The following is a 23,660-nucleotide window of genomic DNA, read 5'->3' on the forward strand; positions in this document are numbered from 1 at the left end:
GTGGGGACAAAAGAGGCGCTGAGGCAGTTCTAAAGACAGGTGGGAGGCGACTACAAGAGGCACGTATTCTGTGTACAAAATCAATCCAGATCAATCTCGTCTAGCGTTGTACAGATATGCGCCGTACGACTTATCGTCAACATGTGCGTACGTGTGCTTTGTGTGCTTTGGTGCTTTAGAACAGTAATGTAGCAACCTAAATCGATTTCAAATGAAACACGACTGAAACCAAAATCGACTCGTGAGATAGCTGCAGGGTAAATTTAGAGTTCGCCCAAAATAGTTCGATCCTAAATATGCAGGGTATGTTTATGACCGTGAAAGTTAAAGATAATTTAATATCGAGTTTGGGGGTTATTATTGATTCCACCTCCTGACCCGACTTTAAAAATGTAGCAAAACGCGAAAAAGGTACTGTCGGGCTTTGAGTAAACATATTTGGATTTATCGCACGTTTTGATTGTTTGCTTGCGCTTCAGTTTAACGCAGTTCTAAGTATTTTCTCGATGTATTTTTTTTAAATGCTCGCTGCATTTATACAACTTGTTTATGCATCCTCGCGGAAATGAGCAACCCATGCGGAGTTCCGAAGGACACTTTAATTAATCGCGGCTGGTCGAGCGTGTTTCAATTCCGCCCCGAGGAACTCTTCAAACTGTTAGTTCAGAGTCGAGTGCCTCTTAATCTTTGCCCCGAGCCTATCTGCGAGTTTAAGGTTCATCATAACAGTGAGAGACATGGTTGAAAAATCGATGTGCCAGGTGTCGTCGGCTGCCGCCATCTCCCGGAGGGTACTAAGAACGAGGGACCAACTTCGCGGCGCGGCCGCTAGGTGGCCTATCATACTCGAACTCGTTCTTATTCGACAACAGAGGTGGCACTCTAGTGTTACGCAATGAATGATCCAATGCATTTTTTCTGCATTGAGTGGATGATGTATATAAATTGCAGAAATTAATGCAAATATGTTTTCAAATTATTTTTACATTTGGGCATTGCAGTGTGACGCTTCGGTGCATTTCGTTTGAAAGCGAACATATAACGAATAATATTGAATTATGTATGTTTTAAACTGTCGATAGTGTCTGTAGTTGGACGAACGACGTAGCATATGATGAAGCACTCCGCAGTATTTTGCTTTCAAAAGCGTGTCACGCTTTTATGGCGCAACGAATGACACCATTGTGAAGCAGTGCGTAAAGATGCAGGGAAACCACTTTTAAGGATAAGAAATACTGGGAAAGTTCATCGTAAAGTGCCAACAGTCTTTCGATGCGGACTGCGCTCTACAAATAGGGAGCAAAGTCCTCCGTGGCATCTCCTGTAAAGCGTGCTTTGCCTGCATTGCTGGGGTGTTCGCAGGTGTAGCAACCTAGCGGGGCTTTTTTTTCCGGGCTCACTTAGCGGGCTGACGTAATGTTGCCGCGCTGTAACAAAGATGGAGAATGACAACGAAGCGTGTCTTTTTCGGGTTTGCTTGGATTCACGCTCTAGGGGAGACAGGAATGTGTTGTGTTGCAATCAGAGTTCGATGCCTGCAAGGTGACCTGCGCCATCTGTCGGCCTTTCTCTTTCCGCGTATTTGTGTCGTCTGCTCGCTGTATCGCTGCTATTTGCGAAAAGCTCTCACCCAAGTGATTTAAACGAATGTGTGGTTTGCGTTCTTGTGTTCCGGAATACACAGACTGTGCACCTTTGCAATGAAATGCTAACTCCACTCGCGAGAAACGCACTATCTCGTCGGATGTAAGTTGGGTCATGCTGATGTATTTTCAATAGATGGCGCGCGCGAGAGTATGCCGGAATTCCCTCACTGGAAAAAGGCGAAGACGTCATTCCCTACACTACCAATCAGAGCATGGCCTTGAGAACAAGAAATGCCTTGACCGTACGGGGGTCTGGAAGACGCCTTTCGCCTCTGAGCGCCGCCCTTTCACTCCTCCGGATAGAGAGTGACGTCACGGCGCCACAGCATCTGCGGCTGAAGAAGCAGCGCTGTTGTTGAAAATGTGTTTATTTACCATCACTTTTGGGATGGAAATAATTACCCAAGCAGATTGTTGGCCGATGCCGAAAATATTGCTCTTTGTTTCATCGATGGGTTTCCGGATTCGACCGTACCTTTAAAGTCGCACAGAAGTGATTTTAACCCCGTGTTTTCCTCGTATAAAACTGTTAATCAGGCCAGTACGATGCAGAATTAATTTACTCCATAAAGTCACAATTATCGCAGAAATTGAATCTAAAGTGCGCCGCAAAAGGCGACCGTGCGCAACGGCGGTGGAGAGCAGTATTAGCCTGTGATCTGCCTGGGACCTCGCGCTGACAACACAGGGGCCCCGCTCGCTGATTGGTCCAGAGAAATGCTGTCTGCTGCACAGCTGTCGTCTGCTACTCGGCTGTTCGGGATTCTGAAAGAGCATTGCTCCTCGCTCGGTCATGATTCGGCCACTCCTTCTATCCTCATGTTCTCGGGCGGAACTGGTAAAACTGGTTTATGGCGGCAAAGGGTGGTGGTGGTGGTGGTGGTGGTGGTGATAGGGCTTGCCGTTGTCGGCCTCACGTATGTGGGCAACGTCACGACTCACGCCCTGGGGGAATGTGCGTCCTGGGCCGACTTCTAAGGGAACTGTGCCGACATATGTCTGAAAGCGTCTGAGGAAAACCCAGGAAAAACCCCAGACAGCACAGCCGGCACCGGATTCGAACCCGGGTACCTCCCGGGCGGCAAAGGGACAGGGCACTGACCCTCACTGACCAGCGAATCAGAACGAGTTGCCCCTGTAACGTCATCGGTGACGGGGCATCATACTTCTCCTCCTCGTTATACCTGGAGTGGCGAGTTAAGAGTGAACGCGCTGAGCCATGTTTATGTGATTTTTTTTTTTTTGGGGGGGGGGGGCAAATTGCACACATCAAAACCTTTCACGCTATTCGGTAACATGACACACACAATTTCATCAGACGTCTTAATCAGATTTCTTTTTTTCTTTTTTTTTTGATGACCCTCTGTACTCATTTGCACCTCTTTTCATTGAAATGCTTACACATCCCACGTTACTGACGCAGGCTTTAAAAGGAGAGCCAGCCAAGTAGGGGGCAGCAACCATGAGCATCTGTCGCCCGTCCGCCTTTTCCACTCGGACAAAGTCCCTGCGCGAGAAGTTCGCGTCGAAGCGGAGCTACTCGGAGTCGTTCAAGGACCCGCCGCCCGCTGCGGCCGCGGATCTTTCTCCGAGGCCGACGCTGCCCGCTGTTCTGCCTCCTCCCATGACGTCGGGACTGCCCTGCAGCGGGGAACCCCCTTCGGCGCCCTCGCACCATTCCGCCACCACGTCAGAACTGACGGGCTTCCTGCCTTCCTACGGCGTGTTTCCCGAAGATGCCTACTGCAGTGCCCTGGACATCAACAGTCAAGAGGGAGATCCCAGGTGAGAACTGCCGTAACATTAATGTGCACGCAATGTTTTATACCCCTGTCACACGGGCATTTCGATCCTTCTCGAATCCGATCTGCATTGAAGTTCCCGAGCACGCTCGACGTTTTGACGCTGCTACACGGCCACTTTCAATGCGCATTGAATGGTTGACCTGTGCAAACAACAACAACAACAACTTTATTTTCGGCCTTGGAGAGTGGGGAGTTTCATCGCAACAGGCGATACTCTACCCCAGTGCTTGGTGGAATGGGGGGAATAAAATAACGAGCCCCTTTACAATAACGATCGAAGTCCGATGGTGTCCAGAAATGTCAGAAGACCTTTGAGCGCAGAGCGCAAATGAATGAAAGAGTGCAAATGAATAAACAACAACAACAACAACTGAATCATGACTATGGCCTGGGGTGATTCACCGCTTGAGAGCAGTACCCTACCCCATTACACGAGAAGCATGAGATGTGAAATATGAAAATGAAGTTATGTGCAAGTCCAACTCGAACTCCCGTCGTCTGGTTGCGCAACGCTATACGTCGCACAAAAGGAAGGCAAATGAATAAACGGAACTCATTAATTTCGCGTTTCCTATATAACGGCGATATTAGTGGTAATTTATCGTATACCGATGTAAGCATCATTTGTAGCTTCGCGCGCATGTCCGTCTTAAGTTATGACAGTTCACCGGGGTCGAGGATGCAAATGGCGGCCGTCGAGCCGTCTTGAAATTCTCAATCCTGTCATGGGAACTGTCTTGAGTGAAGCAGGATCAAAGTTCGATCCTGCTTGGAAGCGGCCGTGTAGCACCATCCGATCTACATTGGGTTCAAGCAGGTTCGGTCGAGCAGGATTGAAAATGCCCGTGTGACAGGGGTATTAGAAACTCGCAAATGTGAGACGCTTTCTGCAGCTTCACTGTGCTTTAAGGATACGGTGCTTTATCTGTAATAATATTCTTCATTTAGTTTATACTGAGCACGACCTACTAGATTATAACGACCATGTCATACTCGGCAGACCCTATGAGGAGCCCGTCCGCGCGATCCGCTAGGGGGGCTACTCATCGGCCAGCAAGATCTACATCGCGATTGGACGACGGAAATTTGTATTTTGAACGCGCGGAAGCGGATGTTCGACTACAGTAGTAGACGACAGCAATAGCTCCTATGAAAAGGCATATATTACTGATGATGGCAATCAACGTTAGAAAGAAGCACCTCCCGTGGGATAGCCACCGCTTGTACAAAAATACTAAGGTAAGCTAAAGTACACAGCATTGTAGAAATTGAGGAAGCAATAACCGGGTCGACGACTAGCGCCACCGCTAGCCTCCAAATGCGGCGCTGTGAAGGGGTCCGTATGACATGGTCGCAGTAATTTAGTAGGTCGTGATATTCAAATGACAGAACCATAAGGCAGAAGGCTCTCAGACTCTCGCAGTGTGTGGCTGACTGAGTCACAAATATGCAAAAAGGCAAAAAGTATACATGTAAACATTAATGCAAGTGTGTCTTCGGGGCGATGACTGTTAATGATATATGCACACTACACGGTAACATTTTCGCTGGGACAGGTCAGTATAATGTCAATTAAGGTGTTGCGACACCTTGATAATTGTGGTTGATTGCCAGCACCGTGCGTCGGAGACTTCCGGCGCACCTTAAAGAACTCCTGGTGGTCGAAACTATCCGCAGTCTTATACCCTGTGGCGCGGAAGTGTCACGTTACTCGGAAATCTAATGCCAATTATTATTATTATTATTATTATTATTATTATTATTATTATTATTATTATTATTATTATTATTATTATTATTATTATTATTATTATTATTATTATTATTATTATTTATTGTGGTTCATTGCATGAGGTCCACATTGTATTTTCAAGGCCAGAGCATTATTGAAAAAAAAAAACGAAATTATTTTTGTACGTATCGTAGTTAGCGAGGTACAAGCTTCGACGTCGTGCTCTCACGTCAGTGGAGCGAGAGCCATTCCTATTGGCCCTCGTGAACACGTGACTTCTCCCACGGTCATCTCGCTGACGGAGGTGTCTACCGTGATGTCAGACTAAAATCAAGTTTCGTCCGACTTTCCACAAGTCTATTAACTCTTTACTGCAGAAGTTTTGTATCCAGGTTCACGTTGATGGAAATAGCTGTCTTTTATTGTACATTTAATACGGTACAGCTTGGGGCCAAGTGTCACAACCCCTTAAATGCGCGTGTACAGAGTTTTTTTTTTTTTTTTAGAAACATCAGAAAAAGAAAAGCATCAGCTATGTAGTCAGAGAGATTTCAGCTCGAATACATACCTCAATTTATATGTTAGAGGAAAAGGCCTGAGGACGAGAGGCGCCGCCATTTCGAACAGAGGCCCAGAAGAAGAACAGTCCCCGTTCGAAATATCTCTTCTTCTCTATCCCAGTTATAGACTTTTATGTGAAATCATGCATCTTGAACACGACGAGGTATAGCCCACAGCGGGTGATTCCATCTTGCAGATTCCCATGGCAGCGAGACGCGGCTATACAATGCGACCTCAAGACGCTGCCGTCTTCCCGGCTATCGTCATCGTCGTCTTCCTTGCCAACATCCGACAACAGCCGCGGAGCTCTGCTCTTCCCGGGAAGTGGGAAAGCCGCGCAGTCGCCCGCCGCGGCGAGTCGGAGTGAGCTGCAGCAGCTGCTGGCCAGGAGTGCACCTCTGGTAGGTGACATATGGTCATTCCAATGGGACACGTCTGTGATACTTCAACCGCTGCCTTGTATTAGGTAGCGAGGTATAAAAATATAAGAATCACTCGGTGCACGCGGAGCATTTTGTTGTCCACATTTAATACCCCTGTCATACCCCTGTCACACCCCTGTCACACGGGCATTTCGATCCTTCTCGAATCCGATCTGCATCGAACTTCCCGAGCACGCTCGAGTTTTGACGCTGCTACACGGCCACTTTCAGTTATGACAGTTCACCGGGGTCGAGGATGCAAATGGCGTCCGTCGAGCCGTCTTGAAATTCTCAATCCTGTCACGGGAACTGTCTCGAGTCAAGCAGGATCAAAGTTCGATCCTGCTTGGAAGCGGCCGTGTAGCACCATCCGATCTGCATTGGGTTCAAGCAGGTTCGGTCGAGCAGGATCGAAAATGCCCGTGTGACAGGGGTATAAAGGTCCGAAGGATATTCAATGGTGGTAAATCGCCTGTGTGATGAGCTTGCCCGTATCAGCAAGAGACCGCTCAACTTAGCTGCACTCATTGCCCTTATGAAGGCTCCATCGTCGGGTTCTTCACCTGTTCATGGACTTCCTGTCGTCCGCTAGGTGGCTGCAGACGCTTAGTTTTTTTTTTTTCGGGTTTTCATCCTTCCCTCATCATCTTCATATGATGTTCCACGTGCAATGGGGTACAGGGTACCGCACCACCGCGGTGAAACACGTACCTCATCTCATCGTCAGAATCTATTGTTGTTGTTGTTGGTAAATTGATGAATGAATGAGAGTGCGGGTACACTCTTAAAAATGAACTTCACCGCATAGCACGCTCTGCGCCAACCATTGCCACGAATGATATCGTTATTTGCCCTGATTAGTTGGAAACGGGAGGCGTACGCCTTTTCTGTGACAATTATGAACAGCATAAGTGTCACAAAAAAGGCGTACGCCTCCCGTTTTCAACAAATCAGGGTAGATAACGATATCATTCGAGATTATGGTTGGCGCAGAGCGTGCTATGCGGTGAAGTTCATTTTTAAGAGTGTATGAAGAAGTGCCGCCTTAGCTGCGTGAATGAGAATGTAATACTGCGAGTATAATGCAAAATGTAACCCCGTAATCAAAACAATCAACATAGCCGCGTTGCGAAGCGCAGTTGAGACGCCGCCCCCCAGACGGCGACGTAGCGGACAACACTGAAGCGACTGGGATCGCAGTGCCTTTCTGTATAGTAACATCCACTCCAGTGTTTTGTATCTGGAGAGCAGGGTCTCAACCGCTCTTCGCAACACCGCCATCTTGATTGTTTCGACTAGGGGGCCCGTACGTTTTGCATCACAGCTATGCACTGCGCTGCTCAACCACGTTGATTGATTGATTGATTGATTGATTTTAAAAGAAAAAAATGGAGATGGTAGTCTCGAGCCACTCGGGACTGGCTACTCCAGGACGCGTTATTAATAAAAGAAAGGGAAACTACACGTTGAAATTTACCAGTATTCGAACTCCTTCATAGCTTTATATGTAGACAAAAACATGTTCCGAATGCATCCAGAAATTGCTGAGCACCGCACGCCACCATGAGTAAACTTTTATAGGTCGTTACTCCGTACATGCTCAGTACAACTCTATTATCAGCGTAATCACAGTTCATTTTAAAAGCCCACGACAAGAACCGCGGTTTCTATTCTGGACGGATAGCTGAAGATCAACGAACATGCACTTACAGCGATGCAGCAGCCATAAACCGCCATTCTGAAATTGAAATATGTGGTGGCTGTGATGCAAAAGTCTAATCTTCATCTTATATGCCACGTTGCTACACTTGTTTTCCTGATGCATGTACACGTTGATTCTGGAAATTACGGACGATTAAACTGAAGAAGAAAAACATCGAAAAACAAGACCCGAAGTGGTTAGTACTGGTTACTCCAATAGCAGTATAGTCTGGGAAAATAAAGAAAATTCAAATTCTTTTTTTTTTTATTCAAGCCATGGATCCAACCATCAAGCAACGAACAGAAGAAAACAAAACAGCATGAACAGCAAGCCATGAAAACAGCATTGTAATGGACCTTTTTCACACTCTCGCCGTATCCTACCGGCTGTCCTTCGAAACACGATCGGCGCGTGCCAAACCACAGCCGGCGCCATATTGGCGCCGTCTATTGGATATGTAAGGAACCCTCTTCGGTGCCGTTAGGGTCACAGAGCATGCGCAGAAGCGTTGTGAAAAAGGTCCATTGATTCGAGCGGGACAACGCTCCTGGGGCTCAATCTTGATGTGCACATAGCGATCGTTATAGCTATTTTTCAAAATTTGCGCGCTCATTCCGTCACGCGCATTGGCCGTCAACCGGGGAGCACGAGCGTTTAGCAAGCGTTACGGGATAGCGAAAAGTTCAAAATCTAGCCCTTGATCATCTGGTTATGTTTAATGCGGTTTACCGCTGCGTCGTCTCATGGCAACCGTGTGACGCATTCTATCCGCCATTTCTGTCAATTGGCACCTTCAACGTGCTGTCTTCTAATTCACGCGGACTATCTCTTCCAAAAACCACAGGAAGCTAGCGGAGCGCCACCTACGCCTCCGCCCCGGAAGTCAGCTCCTGCACTGCAGCGCGCCCTGTCGCTGGAGCGGAGCGCAGGCCGGAAGAAGGCCTCCGCTTTAGGAGGTCTTCCCACTTCCCAGGCCTGCGGATTGGATGAAGGCGGCCGTCTTTATGTGCCTCACCACGTGCAGACCCTGACACCCAGCCCAGAAGGAACCTCGTCACCCCAGCGCGTCCGAGCTGCCCCTAGCAGTGCACCTTCCTCAAGGTTCGTATAACTTTTTCCCAGAGTGTTTTATTCTCGAGCTGTGAGTGTCAGGTACAACTTGCCCAAGTACGCAGTATTCTGGTGCTTCGAATAGTATTGGTGTCTCTTGAGTCTATACTGAAGTCGTTTGAGATGAGATGAACGCACCTTAGGAACCGTCCAGGAACTAGTTGTGAGTTGAAGGCATACCTGATGGAGACGTATATGGCGTGTTCTGTACGCAAAATCTTATTCAGCAAAGCCTGATAGGTATAGTAAAACCTGGTAGTTGAAATTACAGAGAAGAAAAGCGAATCACACGTGCACATCCGCTTTCAGGGTGACGTCAGCATGGGCAGGCACACTCAAGGAGGGTATACACAGGGTTAGTCTCGCAAACGTTACACATTTTGATCGCATCTTAAAAATAGAAGACAGGGTTTGTCAAACACCAAACTTTGCAGACCGGTAGCCATTGGTCTGAAAGCACTGAAGTTCTGTTGGAATTTTTTGTGAGCATTATGGTCCTGTAGAAGAAAAATTAAAAAACAAGCAAAATCTCACTCTATGCATTTTCTATGGCCTATATCACTCAGAAGCCGCCATTTTCTGCTGTGTGCGCTTCACTTTCATTTCACCGCACACAGGTGGCACCAGCATACAGAACAAGAGGATTGGTGCATAACGTCAGAATCGGCATGTGACGTCGTTGTAGGCAGCGCCACCTGCGTGAAGTGATGTGAACGTGAAGCAGACACAAGAAAAAATGGCGGTGTTTGTGTGGGACAGGCCATTGAAAATGCATGGGGCGAGATTTTGCTTTATTTTTAATTTTCTTTCTACATGACCACAGTGCTTACACAAAATTCAATTGAAGCTTCAGATAAATGGCTATCAGTCTGCAAAGTTTGGGATGGGCCAAACGTAGTCTTCTATTTTTACAGTGCGGTCGAAATGTGTAACGTTTGCTAGAATAACCCTGTATATGTATACTGCTAGTGTATACATCCTCCTTGGGCACACTATTGCTGGGTTCTCAGCGTTCCGTGCCCAAATAAGGACCATCGAGCACACGTTTAGAGCCTTTCCAAAACAATCTTAACATGATTTGCCTGGAGTCTGTGACTTCGATGTCCCACAGGGTAAAAACCGTAAGAGGTCAAAGGTGAGGGAGTCTGCTGACAATAAAAATTATTTATATAAACAATTGACCGTGTTTAACTTAAATATTTTGCACGCCGACTTTACTCTCCATAAGGTCCCGAGCAGCACAACATCTTGGCTCAATATTGGACCAATATTGACAATACTGGCCCAATATTGGTTCATTATTGGCCAAGCTGCTGTGCTGCTTGAAGTACTGCGCGCTTTAATGCAGGTGGACTACGCCCTGCTCCACGCGGCTGCGAAACGCCTCCTTCCACCTCTTTTGCACTGTATCTCCCGCCGTGGTCTTAAGGGTGAACCGCATGGCACGAAAAACTGTCCGAAAACTGGCCGAACCGAAATCGGGACCGAACTTTTTTCTGTGCATCACCGCATGCTACCGAAATGCACTCCGAATTTCGGCCGAAGACTTCTGGCCTTGGGGAGCATCGCCTTTCAACCATCCAGGTCAATGAGATAATCCCTGTATTCATTGGAGTAGAAGTCGCACACACACGGCAACAGTCAACCCCATTGCTGCGTCATCGTTGCTATGGTTCTCCTTCCGGCTGGATATCCATTGGTTGCTTCTACTTTTTCGGTTGGCGTCACTTCCCATTTCGGAGGAGAAATCTGGCTTGGCCAGATCGGGCCGAATTCGGCACGGAAATCTGTTCTCCGAAAAAAGTTCGGTCCCTAATTCGGTTCGGGAAGAATTCGGACGCTTTTCGGGCCATGCGGTTCACGCTTTACCCATATCCTCACCATATATCTTTCTGCAGGAGCAGCGCCTCTCCCGGCGACACCACCCCACCGCTGTCTCGCAGGCCCAGCGCTGCGGAGCGCCGGAAAATGTGCTTTGTTAGGAAGCAGACCAATTCTGCTCCCAACTCCATGGAGGAAGACTCCCAGAGCCCTTCCCCTTCGTCCTCCTTCTGCAGTGCCACCGCCACGACCTCCGTGAGCGTCAGTGCATGCACCTCCAGATCTGGATCTGGAGTCGAACGACCAGAACGACCTGGATATTTTAACTTCGAATCCATGCAACGCTTGCTCGACCTGTCAATGAACGCTTCCAGTTCGGGGGGTGATCGGAAAGGATTTTTCCTCGAGATACCCACGCAAGAAGGTGAGTACTCCGACCTTTTATTTATGCCTACTGGGAGAGACAGAAGCATTGTCTTACAACTTGCTGGTATGGAAGGATCAGTGTGGCAAGTGCAAGGTTGCTTTCAACGGCAAAAGAAGGGAAGCTCTCTCGTGGTCGCGAAACCAACAAGACGGCATCATTGTTCGCGTGCTTTGTGAATACTTGAACGGTCCGTTAGACTGAATACAAGGCGGAGAAACGGGATATTACTTTTGGGTCAGTAAAACACAGACGACAGTAAACTGCAGTATGCAGTAAAACACAGACACCTGTAAGCTATAAGTAGGGCCTGGCTTTTTAGGGTTAAACCCGTATCCGCCCGATATTTACCCCCCGAACGAAATCTGTAAAATTCGGGTTTAACCCGAATCTACCCGAAAACATCCGGGTCGCGTGGCACACTCATAAGCGTGCATTAAAATAAAGTTTGATAACATTGCTAAACATTAGTTCCATGTTAAGACAAATTTTTATTAAACAAAAAAAAATTCACCCGAATACACCCGAATTCCTGACAACAGAATATGCTGTAACGGGATTTAACCCGAATACACCCGAATTTTCAAATGAAAAATATCACCCGATATTTACCCCCCGAATTTGGCCAAAAATAAAACCCGAAAGAGTCAGGCCCTAGCTATAAGCAGTAAACCGTAGTAAACAGTAAAAGCACAATGAAAACAGTAATACACAGACAACAGTAAACTGTAAACGAAAACTGCAAACTGCAGGTGCTGAACGAACCATTTAAAGAAACGCAACATTTGAGCCTCACCGACGCCCAAGCAATGATCTGAAAGAAGTGTGCGGCCACCGGCACTCGCTGACTGATCTCGACTGACTTTGACTTTGACTTTGACTGACTTTTGAACGCCCCCCAGCGGAGGAATCCCTTCACGCTTTCCTGGAGCACTACCCGGTACCGCCGATGTTTCCTTGAAGCCCAATGGTCCTTGAAATGGACGAGCGCTTATTTCCTCGCCTCAGAGCAGTCGAGGCGGGGTGTTACGTCGAGGGTCGCTTATAGGCTGGTTTAAGGCTGGGGTTACAGTCGGACTGAACGTGCCGGAACGGGTCAAAGCGCGGCGCTGACTGCCGTCGTCCAACGAGTAGAGCACGTCCCTACTCGTGGTGACGGCCGGCAGTAGCGTCGTCTACAAAGCTCTGCGCTTGTCGTTCGAAGCCGCAAACGACCATCAGAATCTGCGTGAAACCCGTCGGTTGGGTGATAGCGATATTAAAAAAATAAGAAGTGTAGAAAAAGTGCGAACTTCAGAAGCGTGCGCGGTGTTACGTGCCGTGCTCTGCGCACCTTCGAATGTGTTGTAAATATGGTCATTGTCATTCGTCGCTGTTAAAGTAACGATGTCTCGTCTCATAAATCGACGAATGGAAGAAGTATTGAAAGGCTGAAATTAACGATGAAAGATGCAAGTCACTGAAAAGGTTAGCCAGCTGTAGGACTCGAACCCACATCTTCTGGATTACCTTGTATGTGATTACCTGGATTGCCTTGTATGTGATTGTCCCTTCTGTGTTGTTCCAGCCTCAGAACATCAGTTCTCTCTTGTTCAACAGTTGCCGCTTGCGTCGATCCCTGTCGTATGAATGTGTGTATGATTGTGCAAAAATGTAAGAGTGAAAGGAGGATGAGTGGGAGAGAGTGACTGGTTCGTCCCTTCAGATGACGCACCCTGGAAGTCGCTGAGAAGGCGTGATAGCTTAGCTGAATTGGTAGAGCCCTGGACTGGTAATCCAGAAGATGTGGGTTCGAGTCCTACAGCTGGCTAACCTTTTCAGTGACTTCCACCTTTCATCGTTAATTTCTTAAGCAACTTGAGGCCTTGTACGTGATTATCCCTTCTATGTTGTTCCAGCGTCAGAACATCAGTTCTCCCTTATTGAAAGGCTGTTCGGGGACAAGTTAGTCAAAGACTCGAATGCGGGGGACGCGTTGACAAATAAAGTGGTACGGATGCATCAAATGATATAATGCGTTCGCTTCGCTCCATCCCGTCGGACTATGATCGAGTGACGACGCTGAATCGTGGCGTGACGAACTCTGGCAGGCAACGCGGAACGGGTCGACGACTGACGAAACTTCGCATCGGACTGTAAACCAGCCGTACGGCCGTAAGTGTCGTTTCATTGCTTCTTTAAGGATTGCGTATATCATTTAGATCAGGGGATTACAATCGGTGGGGAATTATTCCCCCCTGGGGGGGGGGGAGGGGAATTTGGGAAAGCTACCCAAACACCGAATATCGTCAGCACGGACGAATAATGTCCTAACGAATTCGTATATCCAGAGGATCTTCGGTGTTGTTTTGGGTATGCGGCCACGTAATATCTGCCTCCAACCGGTCCTTGCGTGCACTCTGCCTGGTACATCATTCACAGAACATCTCCCTCACTAGGAATGCCTCGACCGTATATGATGGCATCCTGGGTGCGCACGGTACTGGAATTGCTATCTAGCAGTAGGGTCGCTCGCCACAAACAACACTTTCAAGAAACTCGGAAGAAGGAATAAAATACGTCAAATTGTAACGCGTGTATTTTTTTTTTTTTTTGAGTGAATATGGAAGGATAATGCTTTGATTCACTGCAAAATGAATGCATGGAATAAAAAAAAAGGCTTAGAAATAGATCATCCAACGAAACCTCCATGTACTTATAAGACGACAGAACTTGAACATTTTGTACGAACCAGGTCCCCCAAACTCACCTCGGAAAAGCGTGCAACGAAGAAGGCCGCCACTAGATACCCCACTGTTGCCGTTCCGGATCACTTCAGCGCGCTAAGTTTAGCGGCAAAATGTTTTTGTTGTTTCTGCGAATGAATCTAGTCTTTATATGTCCAAATAAAACGCGTATAACAACTTTCTCTGTCGTGTTTCACTTTTTGGTCCCGTTTTTAAACGTGTTGAGCGATCGGAAGGATCTAGTGCACGGCTGCGTGCATCACATAGCGTACCTGTCGTACCAGGCGCCGCAGGTGCTGCAGTCGTCCATTTCTCCTTTGGTGACTTGGCCTGGCTTGGATTGTGCTTCAACTGGATCTTTAGCGCGCTACAATCCACGCAAGCCAACGTCTGGTAACAATGGGGTATCTGAGGGCGGCCTCCGGCATTGCACGCATCGGGATAGGAACAAAAAACATGGGAAAATGGCGACCTTGGGGGACCTGGTACGAACCACCCTGTCCCCCTGAGGATGTAACTCCGCAACTCCGAGTACCATACTCGGTCGGGTTAACTGTTCACGTGAATGAGGATGGTTTGCAGAAAAGAAACCCCCCCCCCCCCCCCCAATCTTGCTCGGCTTAGCACTCTATGACGCTCTCAAGCACCTCCACGCGTCCGACAGATATGGCTCATTGCACTATGAATAATGCGAAAGTACTGCGAGACCTCACGTACACTGCAAGTCCACAAAGTGTGTACCGTCCCACTTTCTGTGCGAAGACAAATTATAGCTTTCAGCAAGTCCTCAGCTCTCCGAATAGATCGAAGCAGAAAGACTCTTCTACTCCACCGAGTCTTCTGCGCGATGTCTTCTGGAAAAGGGGAAGCGCTCGCCGCCATAATCTGATTTCCATTATTCCGATATTTCCTTTTGCCGCTCCTGGAGTGCGAGGTTGGGGCACGCGTAGTACCTTTCACATCATTTCCTTCGAGTTAGGTACTTGGGACATCGGCGAGGTATGGCGCAAATTGAATTGTCTCCGAAAGGATTAGGATTAGGAGTCGCTTTAAAGAGACAGTGAAGCAGTGATGCTGGTGGATCATTCGAGAGCAATTTTGGGTATTTTCCCCGCTTCTTGCTCAGAGGCAAATGTCTTCTTCTTCTTCTTTTTCTTCATCTAACTGGATAGTGTCTGGTGGTGGTGATGTTGAAAGGGCTTGCCGTTGTCGGCCTCACGTATGTGGGCAACGTCACGACTGACGCCCTGCGGAAATGTGCGTCCTGGGCCGACTTCTAGGGGAACTGTGCCGACATATGTCTGAAGGCGTCTGAGGAAAACCCAGGAAAGACCCCAGACAGCACAGCCAGCACCGGGATACGAACCCGGGTACCTCCCAGTCTCGACGTGACATGGCTAGCACGCTAACCACTGAGCCACGGGAGCTGGTAGATAGTGTCTGGAGCTATGTGGAAGTAATTTGGGATTTTGCGTCGCGAGACAATAACCACTCAAATCATCATTCGCACCGTGATCATTACCACTGTCATTAGCATCGTTCTCAGCATCACCAATCACCATCATTCCTCATTGATCCCCAAGTGCCCTCAAAAGCACGTTTCTTTCTTTCTCTCCGAGGTCCCCAGCGTTACAGGCAGACAGGACGTAGCGTTTTAATATTTGTACGAATATTAAACACACTAAAACAAGGGGACTGAAGGAATGAAGGTAAAAAAGAAACTGAAAGGGTCTGAGAGAGAGGGTGAGAGAGCGTACCAGTTCGAGACACTCGAAGTCGAACTAAAAAAAAAAAAGATCCATCCATCATAAGTTTAAAGAAAATAGTCCCCCGCTTAATGCAACCGGCGCCTACCAACGCCGTTTCTGCTGCTCGACGGTGCAACCCAGAAAGCACCTACATTCCAAGCAACCCCCGAGAGGGACACAACTGGGACATCTGCCGGAAATAGCGCCAAAAGTCTTGCACATACATGCCGACCGTTAAGAGGTTTTCCTGGATTACCTGCTGTTATGCGTGCTAGTATATAGCCAAGAGCTCAGACGCGAGAGACTCCTTTAGTTAGTGCGTCCCTAATGGCTTCTGGTGTTTGAGCATTCCGGGTATGATGAGGATTCATCTGGGTAAGTCCTCTCTGCTTGCCTTTTTTTCTGTTTTGGGACTTTGCTCGACATGTTTATACGCGGACTGCATACCTCGCTCAAAATAATGAGGACAAACAAACGAACGCACATGTGTAGCGGGTCGCCGTCTTTTGAGCTCTATACGTATAGTCTGTGATATGTACTAACAAGCCCAGTCAGATGTTTTAAGCAATTGATCGATTGATTGAGATATAAAAAATATGGAGATGTGAGACCCGACAAAGCAGTCTACTCCAGTAGCAATCATTATAGACCTCCTTCCCTTCCTCAGTAGACCTCCTTCCCTAGGTCTACTGTGGCCCGTGTACCATCGTTATTGCATTGAATTACTATTGTTATTATTGTTATAATTCTTGTTTGTTCTCCTTTTAAACTAATAGTGTGCAAAGGCTGTTGTTAGTTTTTTCTTTATCGTTTACCCATGTAATGACCCTTTGTGGTCCCTTGGGTTTTCGAATAATAAATAAATAAATAAAAATTATACGACATACGTATACGTGACCTTGTGTCAGGGGGTTAGGTGAACTTGACTGTTGCAGCTTCCTGAAATGAGGAATATATATTTCATAAATGGGTTCTGAGACTTTGACACTATAACAAAGCTTGACTGTGGGATAGTTGGTATAAGCGGCTCATAATTCACAGTCTAGGCGCTGCAAAGAAGTCACCAAACCGGACTAATATACGCGACACAGCTCACGAGACAAGCTTGTCTTGCGCGAGCAGGACACAAGGCACTTGTCTTGTGAGCTGTGTCGTTCATGTTAGTCCAGTCCTATATATACTTTGAATTATCAGTCATTTGATAGTTTGTTCAATGTTTTCCTTTTTTTTTTAGTAATGTGTTCAATTCATTACAATTCGTCTCCAGACGTTACCAAAGCACTGAGTGAGAGAAAAAAAAATTATTATTCTACCGTATATGTCGTAGTTGGCGACGTACACAGGCCCTCGAACACACTTCCGTGTCGAGCTCTGACGTCAGTGGAAGGAGACTCTCGGCCGTTCCTATTGGTTCTCGTAACCACGTGACTTCTCCCGCGGTCGTCTCACTGGCGGAGATGCCGGCCGACACAGATTGATGAGCATTCGATGTGCTGATTCCCTACGCGTCTATTTTCCTCCTTAGCTATTAAAAAAAACTGTTAGCTTCCTTTACGCCACCGCGGGCGCCCGCCCGGCAGCGCGCAGCTTACCCGCAAGTGGGAATAGACCTCTACCCGAGAAACGTCACCATGATGTTTGTAGACAGACCGGAACCGAAGCAAATCGAAAAGGGAGGGCTGGGTTCCACGAATGGGCACTTGTTCGCTGCCTCCTATTGAAAGACAAGTAGGACGGAAGCTTTCGGGTCCCTTTCGGGGACCATCATAATCACCTCAAGGCCGTGACTTTCGGGCGAGCGTAGTTCAACTCTACCAAATTGGTGGCGCTGTCGAACACTATAACGTCATTTGCTTACAAACAGGGAGCCGTCTATTAGACCTAACGCTCTAAACGGGAAACTTGTAGCGGCAACCGCTTGAAGAGATTAGCAGAAAACGCAAGGAAAGCAGCGCAGTCGGTGGTATAGGATTCGAACCCGCAACCTCTCAGCCCGCTGTCCTATCCCCGTGCGTCAACGTCTGTACATCGCTCATATGGCCACAGTTGTGTCGCGAGAGTAACGCGGAATAAGAAAGAAATAGAAATGTGTTAGACGACGCTCCTTGTTTCGTTACCTTTATCTGTAATGTCCTGCACCCAGCCCCCATTTTTTCCTGTTGTCTTTGCTGCTGTGTGCCTGAATGATGAGCCTGTGTTGCTAACAGTGCCATAATCTTCCACCGACGACTAATCTCGTAACGAGTTATATGAGCAGAGCTGCCGCGGAGAACGCTACCGGTAATTACGGCCTGGATGGAAAGTGGAGCCCTCCAGCGAGCGGAAGTGGCGCTGCCGTCGTTCACCGGCCACCGGGATAATGTTTAGCTACACTGTTGCAGTTTTTTTTTCTTTTTTTTTTTTGTGGTTTCGTGTGGAATATGGACGTGCAGACTGGCTTCGTCGCTTCGCTTATGGCACTACTTTGCACGCACCTACTTAAAAAAAAATGAAAAGAAAAATATTAATCAATTAATAATTCGTTACCTTACGTTGCGAATAAAGCTGTGCTCATGAGAGCGACTCCGGAGTGGTCGGTTTGTCTTCGGACAGACATCGCGTAGAAACAAGATGGTACCAGTCAGGGTTGCGGAGTTGTCACTCCGGAGTTGGAATGATTCCGGAATGATTCCAGATTTATCACAGCTCGGAATGGAATTGGAATGGCGGAAACTGTCCAAGGAATGGAATGGGAATGGAAGTAGGCAGTTTTTCGCAGGAATGGAATGGAATGGTGTGGGCGCCCCCCCCCCCCCCCCCCCGCCCCCCGTGGCTGCTAGGCTAGCCAGTATATACGGTTACCGGTCCCTTTTCGCCTATTGGCGGAATTAATGGAATGGAATGGGGTTGTCAAGCCAATTCCAGGAGTGGGAATTGGCCATACCTTGACATTCCGAGGAATTGAAAGGGATGGAATTATCAAAAATCTCGATTCCTCTAAATGGAATTATCACAAATCTCCATTCCTCTAAATGGAATTGGAATGGAATTGGTGGCCCCATGCAGCAACCCCTGTACCCAAGAGTCGTGCTGAACACTGGGAGGTGGTGGGTTCGAACCCTACCACAGGCTGTGCTGTCTGCGCTTTTCCCCGGGTTTTCCGAAGCCTTTCCAGACGAATGTCGGCACAGTTCCCCATGAAGTCGGCCCAGGACGCATACTAACACCCCTGTTTCCCACTCCTTCCTGCTGTCCTCTCTCCATCTGCCCACATCTGTACGCTGCTCATAGCTTCCCGGCGCTAACACGGAATAAAAAAAAAAAGAAGATGGCGATATTCAACACGGGAGCAACAGAGCCGCTGTGGGGCATACGACAACAATGACGTACTGGGAACCTACGTCTAATTGCTAATCATCAATCATCTAATTGCTGTAATTAATTACCTTCTCTGTAATTAGTTATTTGCAGGATTACTTTCGGTATTATGGAATTGTATCTGAGTTAGTTACTCTTGCAAGTAATTTGCACTTGAAGCCTATTTTTGAAATGTTTGGCGTGCGATTTAGCGTGCTATGCATATGAAAAGGCGGCCCTAACTTGGGCCACCTTTTCTTTTCTTTCTTTTTTTCACTCTTTTCTTTTTCACTCACTCACTCACTCACCTTCCTATAATTTACCATTGTTATCTATCGGTGTCCATCAGCCGTTGTTACCCCTGTCACAACCTCCTCCTTCTGATCCCCATGGTTAATCTCCATGGTTAATCCCCGTGGTTAATCCCCATGGTCACTCGAGCTACGAACGGTGTCAGACTGAGGAATAAATCGCGAATAAAAATCCGAAACCAGAATTCAAACTTTGGGGAACAAAAAAAATAATAATAAGAAAGAGAAACAAAATCTAAAGTGGAATCAATCCACTTTGTGTAACGCACAAAAATTAAATTCCGCGTATGTGTTACTCTGGCCTACCCACAGGCAGCGATAAAACGATGTATCGGCCTAATACGCCAAGAACACCAACCCAAAACTGAAAGCGGGATTCCGAAAACTCGGAAAAATTTAGAAACGAGGAAGGGGAATTCAAATCATAAATGCGCCCACTTGGACGCACATTAGTCATCCCTTGAAGACCTTATAACGACCTCACCGGCTATTAAGGTCACGAAACTTCTCGCCGAAGGGTATAGCCTCTAGTTAGCGTCGGACACAGAGACAAGTTCGAGGAAATTTATTGGCGGGTCGACGTCCTCGTTTCGTCCCTATACAGACAAACACGAGACATCTACGACGTTCGTATCTTTATATACATATTTGGCGAAAAAATGTCCCCGGAAACAGAGCGGAAGAAACTTTTGGGAACGTGGATAACCGAATTATGCTTGGCTCGTTTCTATTTCATGTTCTCTTCTGCGGCTAGAAGAGAGGACTCCGACAACGTCTTGCGCAAAAGGACATCATGCGCCGTACGAGTAGAAAATCGATGCTTATATTCAGCTTCCAAGAAAAAAAAAACGTTCCATCGACAAGAAAATGATTGTTGGAGAACTGTTCCGTGGAATGTTTTGAAGTTGAACGTTGAACAAATAGGGCATACGATACTTGATCGCGTCCCGTCGTATTTAGGACGTATTTATGGACTTGTTCTATATACGGCTGTTGAAATGGCAGCAGCACTGGGATACCCTGCACAGCAACAAACTTCATTTAGTTAAGCCAGACATGTACAAGATACTCAAAAATGTATTTAAGATAAGATAATAAATACTAACGTTAGAATGTAATTAAGATAGAGTATAAATACATGAAAATTAAAGTAATTAAGATAGAGTACAAAATACTTCAAAAAGTATTTGAAATACAATCAAGATACTATTTATCCTTGAACGCAAAAAGTCGCCGGTCACTGGTCAATGCGGCATGTCGCCGCTATGTGACATCAATCACCTAAACCTCGCGCACTATATACGCTAGCCGCCGCTGTGTGATAGGAGTTATCTAAACAGAAGTCCCGAAAAGATGACAAAGATATACCACATAACTCCACTTAATATATGTGACCCAGAACAAAGAAACTTCTAGCAAGTCCCTGCTTGGCGAGACCAGAATTCGGCCTCACGGCGTCAGTACACACGGGACAAGATCTCTGAATGGGGACTTCAAAGAAGGGCCAATGTCCGGGTCAAGTCTGAGGGACTCAGGAAATTTCGATTGAACAAGCAAGATAATGGAAAGACGAGACACAGAAAGTTTGAGAGGGAGATCCAAAATATGTAATTAGAGTATTGAGTAGAAAATACCACAAAATGTATTTTAAATAGAGTACAAATGCACAAAACAAAAAGTATTGAGTAGAGTACCAAAATACCGCAAATTGTATTTAAAATACAGTATTTTAAACACAATACTCCAAATACGTACAAGTCTGAGTTAAGCCCACGATTGTAAAGCCGACAGAGGTTTTTTGACAGTCGTCTTCACGAAGTTGTTTCTGCCAGGCTTGCGGATTGGGCTCATACTCATTTGACCCATAGTCACCTCCTCCGCAACGAAGAGGCTCCGCATTGCATGCGATGCGATGAGACGAAATCTGTCTTTCACGTGCTCAATACATGTCCATCATACGATACACACCGACTTCACCATTTTCACGAGCTGTATACACATACCATACACCGTTACATCCCTCCCTTTTGCTGTGCACTCTAAGAAAAAAAGGAGTAAAACGGGGAGTAATTGCAGCTTCTACTCCGCTAGTCTGCAATTGCTCCCCATTTTAGTCCCCTAACCCGACATTTAGTCTCGACATTTACTCCCCAAGACTGCAGATTGTCATTAAACTTCGCGAATGGTCTCCTGAATGCAGCAGTCTACGTAAATATGTGCCCTTGGTCAATTTGAACGACATAAGGCTGTAAAACTCAGCAAAGTAGCAATTTTCCAGCCACACAGAGTAAGAAACAGTTAGAGCATCTTTCTTCGCAAATTGTGCCCAATGTATGGCGCAAGATTTTACATCACTCGATATATCACGGTTGACGGTTTGCTTCAAGGTATTTTCATGCATGCACACGAATTACGTACTTGGGAGTCTTACAACAGCGCGTGGAATGCAGTCTCCACTCTGTGACATTCATTTACTCCCGTGCATTTACTCCCGAAAGGGACTATTTTTTGTGGCAACGCATTTAGTCCCCAAAAGGAGTAAAAGTACTTCTTTTTTTTTTTCTTAGAGTGTGGGAGATGAGGCTCTTGTACCGTTGAGGAGTACAAGCAAGCCAGGACGAGAGGAGTAAGTGTGTAGTTTACTCCTCTCGTCCTGTCCTGCTTAAGTACTCCTTCGCGGTGTCGAAACTTCCGAAATATTCCCGGTGTTGCTGAGGATGCTGGGTGAGGGAAGAGTCTTTACGAAGTCTTGTTCACTTGTTCACTGAACTTGTTCACTCCTGCGCATGCATTGTAACGTTTGTGCTAGACACAAGTCGTTTTTTTCCCCACCCTTCTTTCCCTTCATTTGTTTTAGGTATAGCCCTAAATAACGCGTCCTGGAGTAGCGATTCTCGAGTAGTTTGAGACTAACATCTCCATATTTTCTTTTACCAATCAATCAATTAATCAATCAATCAACCAATCTTCCTGTTCCTCCTGTGTTAACAGGTGTAGGGTGGCGCACATGGCGGTGACTGCTGGGGTAAAGAACGAATGAGAAATATATTCAGCTACTACGTACAAACATGGCTTGGGAGGGAGCAGCTAAGGTTAGGAGCAAAAAACGTGGCAAAACAGTGTCAGTGTAAGGGGTTTAGGATAGTGGGGGTGTTATTAAATATAAATTTTCGTATTATAGTTAAATTAATTTAGAATCTTTAGGATCTTTTAGGATCTATTGGAAATTTGGGGTGCGTTAAATGTAAAGTGCAAGAGTGTCTTCTTATGCACACGATGCAGTGTCACACCCAAATGCAAAAACAACGGGGCAGAACTCAGTTGTTAACAATGTTAGAGAAAATAAAGCGAATGGTAAACTAAGGATAAAAAAAAATAGTAGGCTAGAACGTTAAGGAAGATGGGTTCACTAATTTTGTGACTCATCTAATCGGCCAACAATACGAAATTAAAAAACGAAAACTTGTAATTTCTCCAAGGTTGACTGACCCAGAACTGCAAAACGTACAAAAACAAAAACTCTATATTTTTCTGTCGGCACGCTATGTATTCGCCAGCCGTGCTTTGTAGAAAATGTTAGTTCCCACAGCACCGCTTCCTACGTTTCTGACGAAATTATTATACATTTTCTTATTTGTAATGTGTATATAATATGAACTTGTCAAGATGTTTCAGGGCTTTTTTCCCCATCGCCGCATCGTAAAGATGAAAATAAACTGAATTGAATTGAAATTAAGATATGTGTAATATTACCCATTACGTAAACGGAACACGACGGTGTATGGTTCTATAACATCATTCAGACCTCATATTCCCAAATTCACAGTCGACCCGACGGCATCAAAAGTGCCTCCATGGACGTTGCCTTCGCCGCTTGACACCGTCTCCATACCCGGCCTCAAAAACAACAAAAAGAGCTCTCCTAATGTTATCCTTAGCCAACTTACCCTTGACTTCATCGAGACTCCATACTACAACGGCACCGCTGTATACACGGATGGATCGTCGACCAGGGACACTTCGTCTTCAGCCTTTGCCGTTCCGTCAGAGTCAGTTACACGTGGATGTCGTCTGTCTCGCCGCACCTTATCCACATCCGCTGGGCTTTGTGCTATCCTGCTATTCTTGACATATGCGGCAGGCTGTGAACCGCGGCAATGGGTAATTTATACCGACTCCAAAGCAGTCCTCCTGTGCATTAAGAACGTGGGCATCCGCGGATCCCTATCCTCAGTGGTGATCGATCCCTAAAGTGTCTACAGGAACGCTTTCACTCCGTTGCCTTTTAGTGGGTTTCAGGGCATTGCGGAATAACT

General features: G+C 46.6%; 1 protein-coding gene across 3 annotated transcripts in view; it reads left to right on the forward strand.

The window, feature by feature from the left end:
* The window catches only part of LOC135387849 (uncharacterized), a 383,829-nt gene that overhangs the window by 225,884 nt on the left and 134,285 nt on the right, over positions 1-23,660 (forward strand). For all 3 annotated transcript variants that reach the window (XM_064617011.1, XM_064617010.1, XM_064617012.1), the window contains 4 exons: positions 3,070-3,431; positions 5,941-6,145; positions 8,713-8,969; positions 10,877-11,223. In XM_064617011.1, coding sequence (XP_064473081.1) covers positions 3,109-3,431; positions 5,941-6,145; positions 8,713-8,969; positions 10,877-11,223 — 1,132 coding nt within the window. In that variant the 5' untranslated portion in view covers positions 3,070-3,108. The remainder of the gene's footprint in view (positions 1-3,069; positions 3,432-5,940; positions 6,146-8,712; positions 8,970-10,876; positions 11,224-23,660) is intronic.

Source organism: Ornithodoros turicata, chromosome 3 (assembly GCF_037126465.1).
Source record: "Ornithodoros turicata isolate Travis chromosome 3, ASM3712646v1, whole genome shotgun sequence".
Classification (NCBI taxonomy): Eukaryota; Metazoa; Arthropoda; class Arachnida; order Ixodida; family Argasidae; genus Ornithodoros; species Ornithodoros turicata.